Below are 17,627 nucleotides of genomic sequence, written 5' to 3'. Positions count from 1 at the left end.
GGACAAACAAGCAGTGATAGAAGCAGATCATCAAAAGGTGTCAACAACAATAGAACAAAAGAACACATAGGTGTTAAAGTTAAAGTTAGAGAACTCTTTGAACATGCTTGCCATTGATTAGCCTGTCATGGGTTCTCCACATTCTGGAATGATTTTGGGAGCAGTAATATACAAGTGGTTGCTCACCCTGGATCAAGGTTCCCATTTCCCATGCTGCTTTTCTGTGGTAGTTGCTGGGCTGTCCTTGTGGGTTCACTCTCTGGTCTGGCTGCTGGGTTGGCCTTGAAATCCTTCACCTGCTCCTGCTAGGCTTCTCATTTGGCTCTTTCCTGCCGTTTGTTACTGTTTCTCTGTGGGTGGAGTCACTGCTGTCACCATCAGTTATTGTTGAGTTGTCTCAGAAGACCATTGGGTGTCTAACTCTAGTAAGAGTTCTGGCTGGAGGCAAAGATCTTTCCTTAAAAGTACTTTTATTTATGCAACTAACTATATACAAGATTACAGAACATCAGGACAGAGTTACTGCTCCTCTCTTAGGTTCCTCCCAATCATCTCTCTCTCAGATGAACAACAATTGTCTTGTGCATTTTTGAAATCGCTGTTAAAATTTTCCATGAACATTGGAGAATTAAGGCTAAAGAGGTTATTATTACAGCCCCTTGAAAACTTCTGAGTAACACACTTCTGCACTGTGTGATGTGTTTCAGCTTGGCTGAGTTGGTAATAATGTTGGCTTTGGTTAGAAGGTTGTGACTTTGAGCCTATATTAAGACCCAAATTCATAATCCAAGCTGAAGGTGGTGTATTAACAGAGATGCTGACCTTCAGATGATAGTTAAACAGATGGATCTATCTGCATATTTCAGGTGGCTGGATTGTTCAAAGATTACCAGAGTTCACTTTGCAGCCTGACCAAGACTGTTTCCTTGACCAACACATTCCAAACAAAAATTAGATTAGCTGGTCGATCATCTAATTGGTGTTTGTAGGATATTGCTGACATTTGCCAGATTAAAAAAAGACAGCCGCTGAACCTCCTAAATAATTCATTGTTTGACCCATTTTGAGATTTATGGTATTTATTATTTTTAATTAAAATTGATTGGTAATATATTGTAACTATTTTGCTGCTGACACCAAATAACAAGAAGTTCAATAAAATACACTCAATGGTATTAATAAAATATGGCATCTTGTTCCATTTATGAAGCAAACTTATGACATGGTGAAGTAAAAATGGGAAGTGTTGAAAATACACAGCAGATTCAACATCTATAATGAGAAATGATAGATTAACATTTTTGGTGTAGACCCCTCCTCAGGACATCTATAACTTGGCAAGTTATGCAGAATAAAATCCTAAACAAATGACAACATTCAGCATGATCTGTCCCTTTGAATTTAGAAAAGGTGATGAAATAGTTGATTTGGATCTTCAACATCTTGTGCATAATGGGGTTGGGTGGGAGTGGTCGCGCAGCTGATCACCACCCATGATTGATTGCGTGCTGCCAATTTACGTGGGCGCACCCAGAAGCGCTCAGCGCAACCTGTGCGGGCGAAAGAGCGCAGAAATCTCCCTGAGGCACGGAGCTGCCTCAGGGAGATTAATTTGCTTCTGAAAATTTGAAAAAAAGAATTTAAAAAAATATTCGGACATGTCCCCTCATGTGACAATGTCAATGAATTTTAATAAAAATTTTTATTAAAGTTATAAACTCTTCATGAAACCTCATCCCTTGGATGAGGATCCATGAAAAATGCAAAGGCCGCCTGGGCTCTTCGTCTGCCTGCCAACCTTAAGGTTGGACGGGCAGCCCTGACAACTACTTCAATTAGGTGATTAATGGCCTTAATAGGCCTTTGACAGTTTGGCAGGCACGCAGCCAACTCCAGTGCGCGCCCGCTGAACTGAGGATCAGAATGATGCATGGTGACGTCGTGACGCATGCCCGAAGTCACCGCGCATCATTTTACTCATTGGCGTGCGGGGCGCACGTCGATCAGAAGATTCTGCCCAATAGCTCAGGGAAGCTTTTGTGACCATTACAACATAGATCACCATCAGGTGGAGCTCTTGCACCCTTTTAACCTTAACTGAGTATTTGAAGTTCATCAATCAATGTTGATTTAAGTTTTCATCTGTTCAAAATGGCAATAAAATCTAAACTGTAATAAAAATATTTAAAAATAACAGGACTTATATTCTGGATAAATTGTCTCATTTATTATGAAGACTTGCAATTTTCATGAAAACATGGATGGAATAATGCAACATGAAGTCCAGTGCACAGCAGAAATTCAAAAATTCCCTAGATAGTAAAAATGGAACTTGACATATTCAACCAAATAACCCACAGCCCTGATCTTTGTCATTGAATGGTACCTACTTAAAAACAAACTGTTGAGTGTCAAATTTGCAGCCTTTAATCAAAGAATGATAGCCAATCTAAAACATGTTATGAGAGTTTCAGACAGCATCAGAATTGATAGAAGCAGAGAACCAAATTATTTTTGTGGAATCCTAAATCAGGCTGGTTTTCTTCGCAGAAATTGGGATCAACTTTGACCACATCTGGCAGAAAACATTAACAGTTCTGAATCCGATGAAACCAGCAGATGGCAGCATTATGAATGAGACTGATCTGACAGGACCAATAGTTTTCTGTTTGGCATTTGGAGCCACATTGTTGCTGGTGCGTTAAAATGTCACTGCAAAGAAAATGACAGGAAAAGTAATTTACTTACATGTGGCATTTTGCTTGCTTCCTCTTTTCTTTTTTATATATCATAATTTGCTTCATTATGATAATCACCAGAACTGCTTTTCTTTTTATTCTTGTAGAAATGTCATTGCTTGCCTCAGGCTGTTCCTCATGAAAAAGCGACTGGTTTAATGCTCATGTTATTTGTATGGCAGGCTGCAGAAATGATTTTTCTTTTTCTTGTGAGGCAAATTTGAGCTTGGTTTGCATTCTTTTTCAAAGTCTTTACGCTATGAGAGAAAGAAACAGACATGCATTTTGAATTTCAATAAAATGTAAGCCAATCTATCAATGTATCATAATGAATGTAAGTAGCTCTATGTCATCATGCATCAGGCTTAGTGGGAACACTATCTTTGAAATTTGTTTATTGATTTTTTTTGCTCATCAAAATGAGGGATGTCACTGCCAGAGTCTGGAACACTTTAACCACCATTGTCTGCTGTCAGCATCAAGTGCTCTGAGATTAGGCATAGTGCTGGTTAGCTACAAGGCAGAGGGGTCCTTTACTACAACTGGCAGACACATGTAATAAGACCGCACTCACTGGCTGCACATAGCGGGAAATTGAGAGTGCCCTCCTCAATTTCCTGTGCAGTATAATTGACAGATGGAAAACCGTATGCATGACCATTTCCAGAACGAAAAGACAGGAGAAACTGGGAAATAAAAGTACTGGTCCAAACTGGTCTTGTATACCTTAAAATGGAACACCAGTAAAAACTGGGAAATAAGAATACTGGTCCAAATTGTTTTTTCCTTCTGGGTTGGGTAAGGCAAGCATGCATCAAATCACCCCTGAGTTTATTAATGGCATACTGAGAGAACATTTCCTTTTGCCTTTTTATCACACTCAAGATCAGAAATATTAAACAATTGTTTTCTTTCAGTTTTCACCAGGAAGACCAAAATAGTGGGCATGATATTCGAAGAAGTGATCAAAAAGGATATAAAGCATTTGAAATAAAAAGGAGAGATAATTGATAAACTAATTAAACTTAGAGAAGTTAAAACCCCTGGTCCAGATGGATAGCACCTGCGCATGTTAAAAAGAAGTTGGGGAAAAGACAACTACACAAGTATAAAAATTAATTAGAAAAGGGAGTAGTGTCAGAGGACTGGTGTACAGCTAATGTGATTCCTATATTTAAAAAGGGAGATAGAGCAAGCCAAAGGAACTATAGATCAATTAATTTAGTATCAGTGGTAGGAAAGATAATGGAATTCTTACTCAAAATGTAATAGCAAAACATCAAGAAACTGAAAATATAATTAAGTGTAGTCAGTATGAATTTCAAAAGGGAAGATCATGCTTGACAAATCATATTGAACTCTTTAAATAAGTGACAGAAAGTATAGACAAGGCTAATAGTAATCTTTTTGATTTCCAAAAATTCTTTGATAAGGTACTTCACAGTAGGCATATGACTAAGGTCAGACGATGTGGAGTTGGGACATGCAGCAGAATGGATAGCAAGCTGGTTACAAAACAGGATGCAAAGTATAGGGGTTAAAGGTAGTTACTCAGACTGGCAAAGGTCATTAGTGGTGCTCCAAAAGGATCAGTGCTGGGACCACGGCTGTCCTCCATTTGCAGAAATATTTTGACTCAGGAATCAGAAGCACAATTTAAAAATTTGTGTACAACACCAAATTGTGAGGGTTAGTTAATACTGAGGAGATCTATGACAAAATAGACAAAGACATTAATAAATTTGCAGAATAGACATGCAACAGGCACATGAGCTTCAATTTGGATAAGTGTAAGTTGACACATTTTGATGAGAAGAATAAAGAGGGCACATACTCCTTGGAAAAGCTTTCTAGATAGGTTAGAGGAAGGAAGGAATCTGAGAGTAGATATAGATCAATTACTAAAAGTAATGATGCAAGTTGATAAAAAAATAAACAAAGCAATGGGTTTCATTTCTGGAGGGATAGAATTGAAAATCAGACTGCACTTGGATTTTGTGAACTGTTATTGCCTCCATAAGATAAAAAGGATATTTGATGCACCTCATTTGTGCTCTCCAGGTTCTTAAAGCAACAATATATACAACAATTTCAGGCAAATGAATGACTGCAGATGTTAGGAATCAGTTTGAGAACTAGCCAAACCAGTTTCAGTTAAGAGCATTACATCATAGGCTTATAAGATAGATGTAGATGAGAAAAGCCATACCTCACACCTTAGATCTTCCATCCAAAGAAAACAATTAATATGCCTCATCAATATCATATCATTCAACTATTTTTAAAATATTCTTGAGTTTGCACCTTTACTACCCCATCCAGAATTTCATCACATATGCTGATCACTGTGTGTGATTAATGTCCTGATTCCTGTTTAAAATTTATTTTTCACTAATTTGAACAGTTTTTCTTATTTTATTCATGAGATGTGAGCATCACTGACAAGACCAGTATTTGTTGCCCATCCTCAATTCTCCTTGAGAAAGTGGCGGTGAGCTGCCTTCTTGAACCACTGCAATCTGTGGGGTAGGTAAACCCACAGTGTTGTAAAAGATAGAGTTTCAAGATTTTGACCCAGTGACAGTGAAGGAACGAAAATATATTTCCAGTTCAGGATGGTGTTGGTGTGTGACTCAGAGAGGAACTTTACAGGTAGTGGAGTTCTCATGCGTTTGCTGCCTTTGTTCTTCTAGGTGGTGTAGGTCATGAATTTGGGAGATGCTGTTGAAGCAGCTTTGTCAAGTTGCAGCAGTGCATGTAGTATATGGTACACACTACTGCCACTGTGCGTCAGCGGTGGAGGAAGTGAATGTTTAAGTGGTGGATGGGATGCCAGTCAAGGGGACTGCTTTGTCCAGGATAGTTTGGAGCTTCTTGAGTATTGTAGGGGGCTACACTCATCCAGGAAAGTGGAGAGTATTCCATCATACTCCTGACTTGTGCATTGTGGATGGTGCAGAGACTTTGGTGTTCAGGACGTGAGTTACTTTCCACAGAATTCTCAGCCTCTGGCCTTTCCCTGTAGCCACAGTACTTATGTGGCTGGTCCAGTTAAGTTTCTGGTCAATGGTAACCATTAGGATGGTAATGCTGTTGACTGCCAAGGGGAAGTGGTTAGATTCTTCCTTGTTGGAATGGTCATTGCCTGCCACTTATGTAGTGCAAAAGTTACTTGCCACATATCAGCTCAGGCCTGAATGTTGTCCAGCTCTTACTGCATTAAGGCACAGACTGCATCAGTATCTGCAGAATTACAAATGGTACTGAAGATTGCAATCATCAGAGAGCATTCCCAGTTCTGACCTTATGATGGAGGGAGGTTCATTGGAGCAGCTGTAGGTGTTTGGGCCTAGGGTGCTGCACTAAGGAACTCCTGCAGTGATGTCCTGGGGCTGAGATGATTGGCCTCCAAAAACCACAACCATCTTTCTTTGGATTAGGTATGGCTCCAGTCAGTTGAACCTTTTACCCCAGCTCAAGTTAGCTTCAATTTTCCTAATTGATACCACACTTGGTCAAATGCTGCCTTGATGTCAAGGGCAGTCACTCTCACCTTAACTCTGGAATTCAGCTCTTTTATCCATGTTTGGACTAAGGCTGTAGAGATATCTGGAGCAAATGATCTTGCTGAAACCAAACTAAGCATCAGTTGTTAATAGCACTGTCAATGATACCTCCCATTGCTTTGCTTATGCTTGAGAGTAGGCTGGATTGAATTTGTCCTTTTTGTGAACAGGGCATATATGGGCAATTTTCCACATTGTTAGGTAGATGCCAGCATTGCAGCTGTACTGGAACAGCTTGGCTAGTGGCTAGTTCTAGAGAATACGTCTTCAGTGCTACTGCCAGAATGTTGTCACAGCCCTTGGCCTTTGCTTTTTCCATGCCTTCAGCCTTTTCTTGATATCACATAGAGTGAAACAAATTGATTGAAGGCTGGCATCTGTGATGCTGAGGCCTCAGGAGGAGGCCAAAATGGATCAGCATCTGGCTGAAGATGGTTGCTAATGCTTCAGAGTTGTCTTTTGCGTTGGAATGCTGAGCTCCACCATCATTCAGAATGGGGATATTCGAGGACCCTCCTTGTCCAGTTAGTTGATTTATTGTCCATCAGAATTCACAACCAGGTATGGCAGGACTGCAGAGCATTGACCACTGATTATGAGGTCACTTAGTTCTGTCTGTAGAATGCTGCTTCCGCTGTTTAGCATGCATAGAGGCCTCTGTTGTAGCTTCACCAGGTTGGTACCTGATTTTCAGATATGCCTTGTGCTGCTCTTGACATGCTCTCTGAACTCCTCATTGAATCAGGGTTTGTCCGTTGGTTTGATGGTAATAGTGTGAGGGATATACTGGGCCATGGGGTTCCAGATTGTGGTTGAGTACAACTCTGCTGCTGCTGATGGCACACAGTACCTCATGGATGCCCAGGTCTGAGCTGCTGGATCTGTTCGAAATCTGTCCCATTTAGCATGGTCGTAGGGCCACACAATATGCGTGAAGATGGAAGTTTGTCTCCAAAAGGACTGTGTGGTGGTCGCTTCTATCAACACTGTCATGGACAGATACACCTGTGGCAGGTAGACTGGTGAGGATGAGATCTAGTTGCAACGCAAGTGGTATTTTCTACTAACAGGATGCTGCCATCAAGCCAAAAAGATGTTCTGCTGATCATACTAATGAGTAAAGTGGTATAGGAACTTCAAGGCTGATGCGATGCCAGGTACATAGTCTATACATCCCAATAACTGGGATTATATCATACAGCATGTCCCTGCGGCTGTTTGCAATAGGCAGAGTACTGATCATATTCAACTAGCCTATGTTTGCAAAACTCAAAATATAATGTCTAATGTTAGATGTGATTCCACATTTGGACATCACTTGCTGAATAATCCCAAGTGTGTTAAGAATTACATTAACAACCAATTTAAGATGATCAGTCGGGCTCACAATGTAGCTCACTTATGCCTGCTAGAAGCTACATATATTCATATGGAGGGACCTGTCCTCTGCAGGCAAAAGGAACATGTCCAGGCATTGCACCTATTTAGGAATTAAACAAAAGCATTGGGGACAATAATTCCCTGGCACATTTTCCATCGCAATGGCTCAAACAATGAGAGTTGACTTGCCAACCAACTGCTGTTGCTCCTTTAGAAATTTGGCATTCTTGTGTCTACCCTGATAAATGCCAGGTGAAAAGCTTTGATAGCCTTTCTCTTTTTTTCAGCAATGCTCCAGTTGCTTTTCCATCTTGTTGGTTTATATAGGTTACATAGGATTGAATAGGATATAAGGCACAGAGACAGACTATTCACCCCAACCAGTCCATGTCAATGTTCATGGTCCTCTCAAGTCTCCTCCCATCTTTCCTCATCCAAACCTATCCTACCCTTTATTCCCTTCTCCCTCCTATGGCTGTCTAGCTTCCCCTTAAAAGCATCTACACTATTTACTTCGACCACTCCCTTCCATAACGAGTCCCACATTGTCATCACTCTTCGGGTGTAGAAGTTCCCTCTAAATTCCCTATTGGATCTTTTAGTGACTCTCTTATATTTATGGCCTCTAGTTATGTTTTTCACCACAAGTAGAAATATTATGTTGAATTTTACCAGCCCTCCAGGGTTGAACTGGGGGGCTGGTGGGGTGGCGTGGGGTGTAAAATGATGAGGAATGGCAGGGATGGAGTGCTTGTTGTCTGCCCACCTCCATGCCATTTTACCAGCAGGGGGGGACAGTGGAGAATGGGTCTTCCGCCCTGAGGTCAAATTAGCCACTTCAGTAGCCAAATAAGAGTCTCTTCCCATCAGCACTGACATTTTACTAGTGATGGTTGAACCCTCCACTCTCTGGGAAGACCACCTATTGAACCCAGGCAGCCTTCCTGAGAGCTTGGGGTGAGGGAGGGGGCCTCTGTTATTTGGGTGCTTGGTGTTGAAGTTCATTTGACAATTATTACCCATTCTGCAAGTTTATTAATATCTTCTTGTAATTTTTTGCAGTCCCTCTCAGTATTGACTATCCCCCCAAAATTTGGTGTCATCTGCAAATTTAGAAATTGTGTTTTTGATTTTAAAGTCACATGTAGGCCAAACCAGGTAAGGATTAACCCTCAAGGGCATCAGTGAGCCAGATGGGTTTTTACAACAATCTATGATTGCTTTATGGTCACCATTACTGAGACTAGCTTTTATTCAGCTTATCAATTTGAATTTAAATTCCACCAACTGCCATGGTGGGATTTGAACTGATGTCCCCAAAACTGGTTTATTATACAGGGCTATGGGATTACTAGTCCACTGACATTACCACTATGCCACCATCGCCCCCACCACTCCCTGGCCTCTGCTATTCTGAATTATGACCCTTACTCACAATCTCTGCTTGCTGTTTTGAAGCCATTGGCAATCCATTGTGCCATTTGTCCCCTAACTCTGTATTTTCTTACATTATTCATTAGTCTGTTTTGAGGCATCTTATTGAAGGTCTTTTGAAAATCCAGAAAAATTACATCAACTGCATTACCATTGTCTTCTGTCAGTTACCAATTCAAAAAATTCAATAAGCTTGGTCAAGCAAGATTTTCCCCTCTGAAACCAATGTGGACTATTCATTATTGTATTTTTCTTTTCTAGATGTTCTTCTATTCTCTTCTTTTGTAAGGATTCCATTATTTTTATGACCACCGATATTAAGCTAGTCTATAATTCCCTGGGCATGTTCAGTCTCCCTTCTTAAGTATAGAAATAACATTGGCTCTGGCACTGTACCTTTTTCTAACAAATTATTAAATAGTGTAGCAATGTCTCTGCTATTTCATCCCTAGATCCTTTTAAAGTGCGTGTATGTAATCCATCTATTTTGGCCAGGCGCCTTATTCTCTTTGAATTTGATTACTTTAGTCGATGGTGTTATCTCCCCGAGGGAGACGATTAACTTTTAAAAGGAAATTCAAACCTCAAGTTTTTAACTGAAAGAATCACGCCACAAGATTTCACATTTGAAGCAAAACCTTTTGCTGTCCAAGAATTAAACAAAGCAAGTCCTACTAACTTCATACTACATTTCATAAACCCTTAATATTCACATACAAGAATCTCAGCGGGACACCCCCTGTTCTATTTTTTTCCACCCGAGAGTTCCAGGGTTATAGGATTTGAGGGTTCCTTCATTTCTCCTGAGACCAAACCCAGGTGCGTCACGGTCTTAGGAATTCACTTTGCTTTTCCTCAGCTTCTCAGTCTGGCACTTAGGCTTCCAGTGTTCTTCCTCTGCGAGGATTCCACTGTCGATCTCTTCCTATTGTTTGGCCAGGTAGATCTTGCAATTTTAATTCCTTGTGCATTTGGACTTTTCATTCCTAGCGTGGGCTCCACTCGCAATTCCTGCTTAGTGACTCCAGATGAATAACACCCCTAATTCCCAAATGTCACTATGCCCCTTATTCTGGTAGTTGGCAGCTATACCATTGCTTTCTCATAGGCCTGAATGTTTCGCTTGTCAGGCACGCGTGATCGGCAGGCGACAGGATATGGGCCCCGACCGTGATTTCACGCTGGCTGGCCAATTAATGGCTAGCCAGTGTGAAATGCATGCTGAGAAAGGCTCAGCTCTGCTAGTGAGGGCGGGAAGTGGGTGGGCGCCAATGTCACCAGGGGTGCTGGTGAGTGCTCCCAGTGAGATCCCTGAAGGCTGCCAGCTGCCTCAGGGAACTGCAGACCTCCACATAATAAATAAAACAACAAAAATGCTGCAAAATATGTCCATGCAGCACAATCAAGCTCCTGAAAGCATACTTCATTAAAAAAAACAGTGCCCGGGTATCTCTTTTCATTTTATTTCCCCACAGAGATTTCAACCTGCCCTGGATCGAGTTTTGAGCAAAAATGTAAAGGCCGCCTGGCCGATAGGCCCACATGAAAGTGGACGGATCACAAAAAAATTGCTTTCAATCGCCTCCTTAATGGACACAGTTGCCCACTTAATTGTCGGCAGGCACGCTTCCGACTGCCACGCGTGTCCACCGAGCGAGATAACGCGCGAGTGGGCGACACTCGCCGACGTCACCCTACACTACTTCGTGGCCGGACGTAGCAGGCACAAGTCCGCCCACAGGATGTCAAATTCTGGCCTTAGTCTTCCAAGCTGACCAACTGTTTCTGTGAGAAAACACACAAATTAAACCCAAAACAAATGACTGCCTTCCCGTAATCTATTTCCACAGCAGCATGGAACATCTGGGATGTCCCAGATAAAGATTTAAACTAATTATCTCCCATTTCAAACCTGTTCTTTGATCTGAAAAATATGTGGACACTAAGATTTTCCCGTGACCACCCTTTAAATTCTTTCTTTGAGCTGGGACCACATGGATAATTTATACCTCTTACGAAGACAACTGTAGACATTAAGGCTTTGTTTACCGACTTCCCAAACCCAGCCTATCCCATTTACCTCCCATTTAAAAATTCAGTTCCCAAAACTAAAAGTTATTTCCCTAAAACATAAGAATCATGAAATGACATATTCATAACAATACATTGTTTTTTAATTTTAAATGCACTTACCTCATTACTCAGCTCATCATTCAATGTTAAGTCTACTTGTTTTATCTGCCTGATAAATACCGATGCAAAATAATTATTTAATATTTCTGCCATTTCTCTATGATTACCTACGTATGATTATACAACTTATACTCAAGTGTTTAAGCTATTCAGAATCTGTTTTGTTTTTTGCAGTAATTGTTATGATCTGAAATGAATTATATGAAATAATTGTGAAAGCAGATGCAACAGTAACTTTCAAAAGAAAAATTAGACAGATACTTGAAAAGGAAAAATTTGCAGACCTTTGGAGAAAGAACAGGGAAGTGAGACTATTTGTGTAGCTCTTTCAAAGTGACAGCACAGACAGGATGGGTCAAATGGCCTCCTCCTGTATTTTATGACTCTATGATATAGTGGGGGTAATATTAACTTTTATCCATGGGTGAAGAACTGGTGGCAGGAAAAGAAAATTGCATGAGGTACAAAATAGATTCCAATTTGCATTGCCCGTTTTTTTTGCACAACAATGTCTTTAATTAACCTCCATTTAGTGTCATGTTGACTTTGACCTAAGGATCTCTTCGATTTTTAACATTTTGTCAGCATAAGTGGTGTAATCTTATCCCCCATTTATTTCTTCCTTTGTGTAGTAGATTACACTTTTATTGAAGTTTGTTTGCCATTGTTCTATTAAATTGCTTTGCATGTTGAACAAAGAGAGGATTCCACCAGTCTAGACTGGATGCAAAAGGGTAGTTCCCTAATTCCCAGCACTGTTCAATATTTTTGCAATCTTTTAACTTCATAAATTTCAAATTGTTCTTTTTAATCATATTTCTGTTCAACTTTCCCATTCTCTATATCCAGACTAGCAAAAAAATAGATCCTAAATTATATTGATGAATGATTTATTTCTACTTTTTATTACAGGCGGGTAAGGTACAATTTGGATACATTTATGGAATCAGTGTTTTGGGATGTTTGGCGATGCATGCACTGCTGAACCTGATGAGTGTTACAGGGGTCTCATATGGCTGTGTGGCCAGTGTCCTGGGCTATTGTCTCCTACCAATGATCATTCTCTCTGGCTGTGCAGTCCTCTTTTCACTCCAGTAAGTATCAAATTAATAATCATGGGTATACATCTGTGATTGATTGATGCAAAATTGATTTTGCAAAACTGCTAAATATTTCTGTCAAACTTTGAACTAGCTCTTGAAATCAACATAGCAAATGACTGAAATTCTCCCAGAATAGTACTAGGTGGTGCTTTTGTTTATTCTGGTGACCTTGTGAACTAATGATGAAAGGAAATGAACAAGTTGTACTCTAATGAGCTAACATCTAAACACAGGATTTAATTTTGGGGTGTTGCGCAAAATTGGTGGGCAATTTTGTGGCAGTATAGAGATTGATAAACATTTTTGTTAAGCAACAATATTACAGGTTAAGGAATTAAGGTGGGTCGATGGAGTTAAGATACAGATCAGCAATGATCTAGCTGAATTGTGGAACAGGCTTGAGGGGCTGAATGGCCTACTCCTGTTCCTGTGACATAAGTTTGTTTTCTTTACGTCAAAGTTAACTTCACAATCTTTCAAAGGTACCAGCTTGATCTGCCATTACTTACTAATTTTGTAATACAATTCCCTTAAAAATGAACCCTGCTTGATATATTTAAAAGCTTTTGCAATCTATACCGCCATTGCTGATTATAAATGTCATTCCTAATATTTCTGTCTATGAGTTTTTAGTTGGTATTAGAGAACAGGCAGTTTAATTACATTTATTGGAGCCCATCACATAGAGGGTCAATTATTTCAGGTGCTACACTCCCTTTTCATCTTACATAATCTAATTGCTAATTCTTCCATCCTGCTGCTTCTGAAATGGAAAAAAAAAGTGCCTTTTCCTGTCCTAGAGCTAGCCTATTCTGCACTGTAGAATGTGCTGGATCTGAAAAGGCTTAACTGCTGCTGCCTTTCAGTATTTACAGCATTCTGCCAGTGGAATATTTTGTACAATATATTCAGTTGTCATGAGAAATCCTGTTGAGCACTTTCCACAATATTTTATTAAATATTTGGAACATTTGTCATTAAAATAACAGGGACAAATGCAGTGTATCCTGTAAACATCTCTGCAAAATTGCCACCACGCTAACAAAACATCCTGATTATCAGGTGTGTTACCGTACTGTACTGAATGCTATACAGTTACACCAACAGAGTCATTGAATGAATACATCTTTCTCCAAATGCACTTAAACAAAATGCAGAACCATTCCAGCAATAAATAAACCAATATAAAATGCTGACAAAAAATTTCAAAAAATAATTACTGAGATTTCCTGTTACATATTTAAAAATGATGTAAACATTGACCTTGGTTGGTGTTAAAGGTGAATTAAGTAATCCATTTCACTACTTGACTATCATGTGGAGAATAGTACATTCCATATTGATAATGCAGCTCACTTTACCCATGCAGCATCAATGAAAGATAGACTTTTTCTGTTTCTAATGAAGTCCAAAGGTGCCTAAATCTAAATTGTCCCTGTCCTTCTGTCTGCATTTTGTGCTGTGCAACTGAGAACAATAGACCTATCTTACCTCAACCACATGTACATTTAGTAATGCGCCAAATTAATGAACCAAAGAACCTTACAGCACTGAAGGAGACCATTTGGCACACATGTCCGTGGCAGCTTTTTGCTAGAGCAATCCAAAACTAATCTTACTGCCCTACTCTCTCCTCATAGCTTTGTATTTTCCATCACTTTAAATATTTATCCAGTTTTCACTCATAAGATAAAATGGTTTCTACCTCAAGCATTCCCCATGGTAAAACGTTCTATGTTCCAACCATCACTTCTGTGCAGAGAAATTTCTCAGAACTACCTTTGTACCGATTGTAAATTGATAACCCCTCTTTACTGAGTATGAGCCAGAGGAAATAGATTTTCCCGATTCACTCTCTTAAAAACTCTCATGTTAAAATTTTGGACAATTCCAACCATGGAAAGTGATCAGTTTACAACAGCATTTTATTTATTGTTGAGTTGTATTTTCCAGCTGTAGAACTTGATGGAAAATGAGAGTTGCAAAGCTTTTTGAAAGGGTTATTTGTCCACTACTTCACAAGACCTTGTGTTAATTTTTTTTCCTACAAAGCCGAGAGACTATTTTAGCAGGCAAACTTTAAAATACCTGTTACAATTCAAGTTTCTTCAGAATGCCCCATATTCGTGGGGCAGAATTTTGAGGTCGGTGGGCAGGCCTGGGAGCAGCCGGGAAACAGCCAGTCCCCTGCGATCAGCCCCTGACCATGATCTCACGCTGACTGGCCAATTAACGGCCAACCAGCATGAAGCACGCGCTGAAATTCTCAGCGATGCTGGGGTGGGAGTGGGAGGAGGGCGAGCGCTGCAGTCAGTGTGGGTACAGGGGTGCGCACAATGAAAGCACCCTGAAGTCAGAAAGCTGCCTCAGGGAGCTGAAGAATTTAAAACCATCAAATAAAGATTTTAAAATGCAGAAAAAATTTCCACACATTGGACTCGCTCACCTAAACATATAGGCCAGGATTTTTCAGTCGTTGTGCAGGGGTGGGCCTGACATGCGGCGCGTAAAATGACACGCGATGATGTTGGGCGTGCATCTTGATGTCTTCACACTTTCTTGTGATATTTCGTTCGGCAGGCACACACTGGAGTCGGCAGCGTGCCCGCCGATATTTAAAAGGCCTGTTAAGGCCATTAATGAACTAATTAAGATCAACTTTATGCTGCCCGTCCAACCTTACAGTTGGCGGGCAGGCGAAAAGGCCAAGCGGCCTTTACTTTTTTTAGGAAATCTCGTCCACGAGTGAGATGAGGTTTCCTAAAGCTTTTATGAATTAAATTTTTTAAAATTCTGAAATATGAAAACATGGCCCATGAGGGGCATATTTAATTTTTATACCATTTACTTATTTATTTCAAAAGTATGTCCATCTCCCTGAGGCAGCTCCACGCATGTGCGAAAAAGCGCTGGACCCTACTCTCCCTCCTCCTCCAGCCCGCATGGAGCACTACTGCTCGTGTCTTATGTTGGGTGGGCCTTAAATGGCCCACCTGCGTGAAATGGCGGCGTGGAGCCGATCGCGCGTGGCCCACTCCCGCAGAGCCCGCCCGACGCAGGAAAAATTCAGGCCATAGATTCCGCCCAAACATTTTAATTTAAAATAAAAATGAATGTCGGAAACCTCATCCTGCCATTGGATGAGGTTTCCTCAAAAATTCAATGGCCATCTGGCCAATTTGCCTGCCTGCCAACCGTAACGTTGGACGTGCAGCAAAAACTCTGGGTTAATTAATGCATTAATGGCCTTAATAGGCCTCTTAATTGTCAGTGGGCGTGCTGCTGACTCTCTCACACGCGCCTGCCAACCAAAATATCGCACAACGTCACCGCGCATTATTTTACACTCGGGTGTGTCGGGCGCACGATTGCATGTCGAGCGAGAAACCCTGCCCATGTTTTCGTCAAAATTCAGCTTGCATAGGCAAGCTCACACTGCCAGTAAGCTGAAACTTGACCAAATGTGTCTAATATTGGCACATAACATTGGCACGAGGAAAGCAGCTAGCCCTCCTTGAAACCGGAATGCATCTGAAATATTACAAGCTATCTATCATGTGCTCCAATCTCTCTAAACTGGTGAAAACTCCATGCTGCAGTCCAAATAGCTGAAACTTGTTGAATTATACAAGTGAATAAACCAGAAGGCTAAAAGTACAATTAAATCTTATTACTTTAAAATTTAATTTCTTGAGCCCAAATAACAAGAACCTTTTGAGGTGCCTTATATACTTCAGTAAATACATCCTGCTGCTTGATGGAGTCTGGCCTCAACACAATGGAACTACCGAACTAGAGAAAACTTTCCATATTCATCCCAGATTTGGGCAGCTTCTAGCCATGTGATTGTCAATCAAAATCAATTTCAAAGGCATAAAAGTGGCTTCTAAAGTATCGGAAAAAAGCAGAAAAGTGAGAATGATACTGGCAGGGCACTCTAAAGTGACAACTATTATAATAATCTGCTGATCTTTAGACTGCAGGCACTGATGTGAGATTGCAGGCACACCTCCATTTAACGGAATGACTGAAGCAATTTCAGTTGATTTTAAGTATTGGCAATTGTCTGCTCCAGCACCAATGATTTATATTACTATTTCTATTGCCCTGATAAGATTTACCTCTTCTGACACTTGTTAGTCAATACAATAATTTGATCCATATTATGTATTTGTAGCTTATGGGAACCTATAAATTCACCCATCATTGTTTTATAAAAGATCTATAATTTAGTTAGCTATAGTTTAAAGGCCAACAGGGCATCCACAACCAGGAGCAAATACCTGACGCAATTTAACATAGTGAGGTCTCAGATGGAGCAGTGTATGTCCCTATATGTGGAGAAAGACAGAAACAAATGCCTTTTAGTTAACAGTTACAGAAAACAACTGAAATTTGAGCATTTTTACCTAGCCAAAATTCTATATAAAATATAGGATAACTCCTGAATTAAAACTGGACCTGGTATTTTCAGGGCACCTAGGCAATGCTATTAGTCAGTCTTTATATGTACAATGATGATACTGAGATCACTGGCATGTTTTGTTTGTCAGCAAAACTGCTTGTCTCATTGCCCTGATGTGCTTTGAAGCAATTGTTTTCTACAAATAATTCACTTGCTAGATCACTTGAGAGGGTACTGAGAGTCAACCATATAGTGTGGTTTAATATCACATTTAGAGCAGATTAAATCAGGGCAAGAGAAAATTAATGAACCAGTTTGGTTTTTACAACAATCCCTTAGCTTTCATGGTCATAGTTTCTAGTGCTACCCCACAAATTGCCAGATACATCGAATTCCACTTTACAGCTTGTCTTGGCGGCTTTGATCTTAGGGACCCTAGTTGGTGGTGTAGCGATTATGTAAATATTTTCACAATATTGATAATGCAGGAAATATCCCAACTTTACATTATGGCAGAGATCTCCAAAGCCACAAATGTATGTTGCAGTTGGAGTGTTGTCCAATGGTTTGAGAGTCCTGCATGGGGATGCCATTGGATTGTACCATCTGCTCACACCATTACCCAAAGTACAGCTCCATTTAAGCACAAGTGCAGGTCTTGTACTTACAGATCTCTCACTGCCAGTGAACTTTTAACTGTTAGAAGGGAACTAGCTTTAACATTAGTAGCTATAATAGCAGGTGGCATTACTCTTACCACTGTGAAACCAGACTGTGTAAACATTTTGAATTAACCCAGACAGAACTG

General features: G+C 40.3%; 1 protein-coding gene across 1 annotated transcript in view; it reads left to right on the top strand.

The window, feature by feature from the left end:
- Positions 1-17,627, top strand: part of LOC121275419 (protein YIPF5-like) — a 66,671-nt gene that overhangs the window by 35,061 nt on the left and 13,983 nt on the right. The window contains exons 4-5 of the mRNA XM_041183005.1: positions 2,551-2,696; positions 12,224-12,405. Of these exons, the coding sequence (XP_041038939.1) occupies positions 2,551-2,696; positions 12,224-12,405 (328 nt within the window). The remainder of the gene's footprint in view (positions 1-2,550; positions 2,697-12,223; positions 12,406-17,627) is intronic.

Source organism: Carcharodon carcharias, chromosome 1 (genome assembly GCF_017639515.1).
Source record: "Carcharodon carcharias isolate sCarCar2 chromosome 1, sCarCar2.pri, whole genome shotgun sequence".
NCBI lineage: Eukaryota > Metazoa > Chordata > Chondrichthyes > Lamniformes > Lamnidae > Carcharodon > Carcharodon carcharias.
The sequence above is the reverse complement of the archived record's forward strand: the minus strand, read 5'-3'. Positions and strand labels throughout refer to the sequence as shown.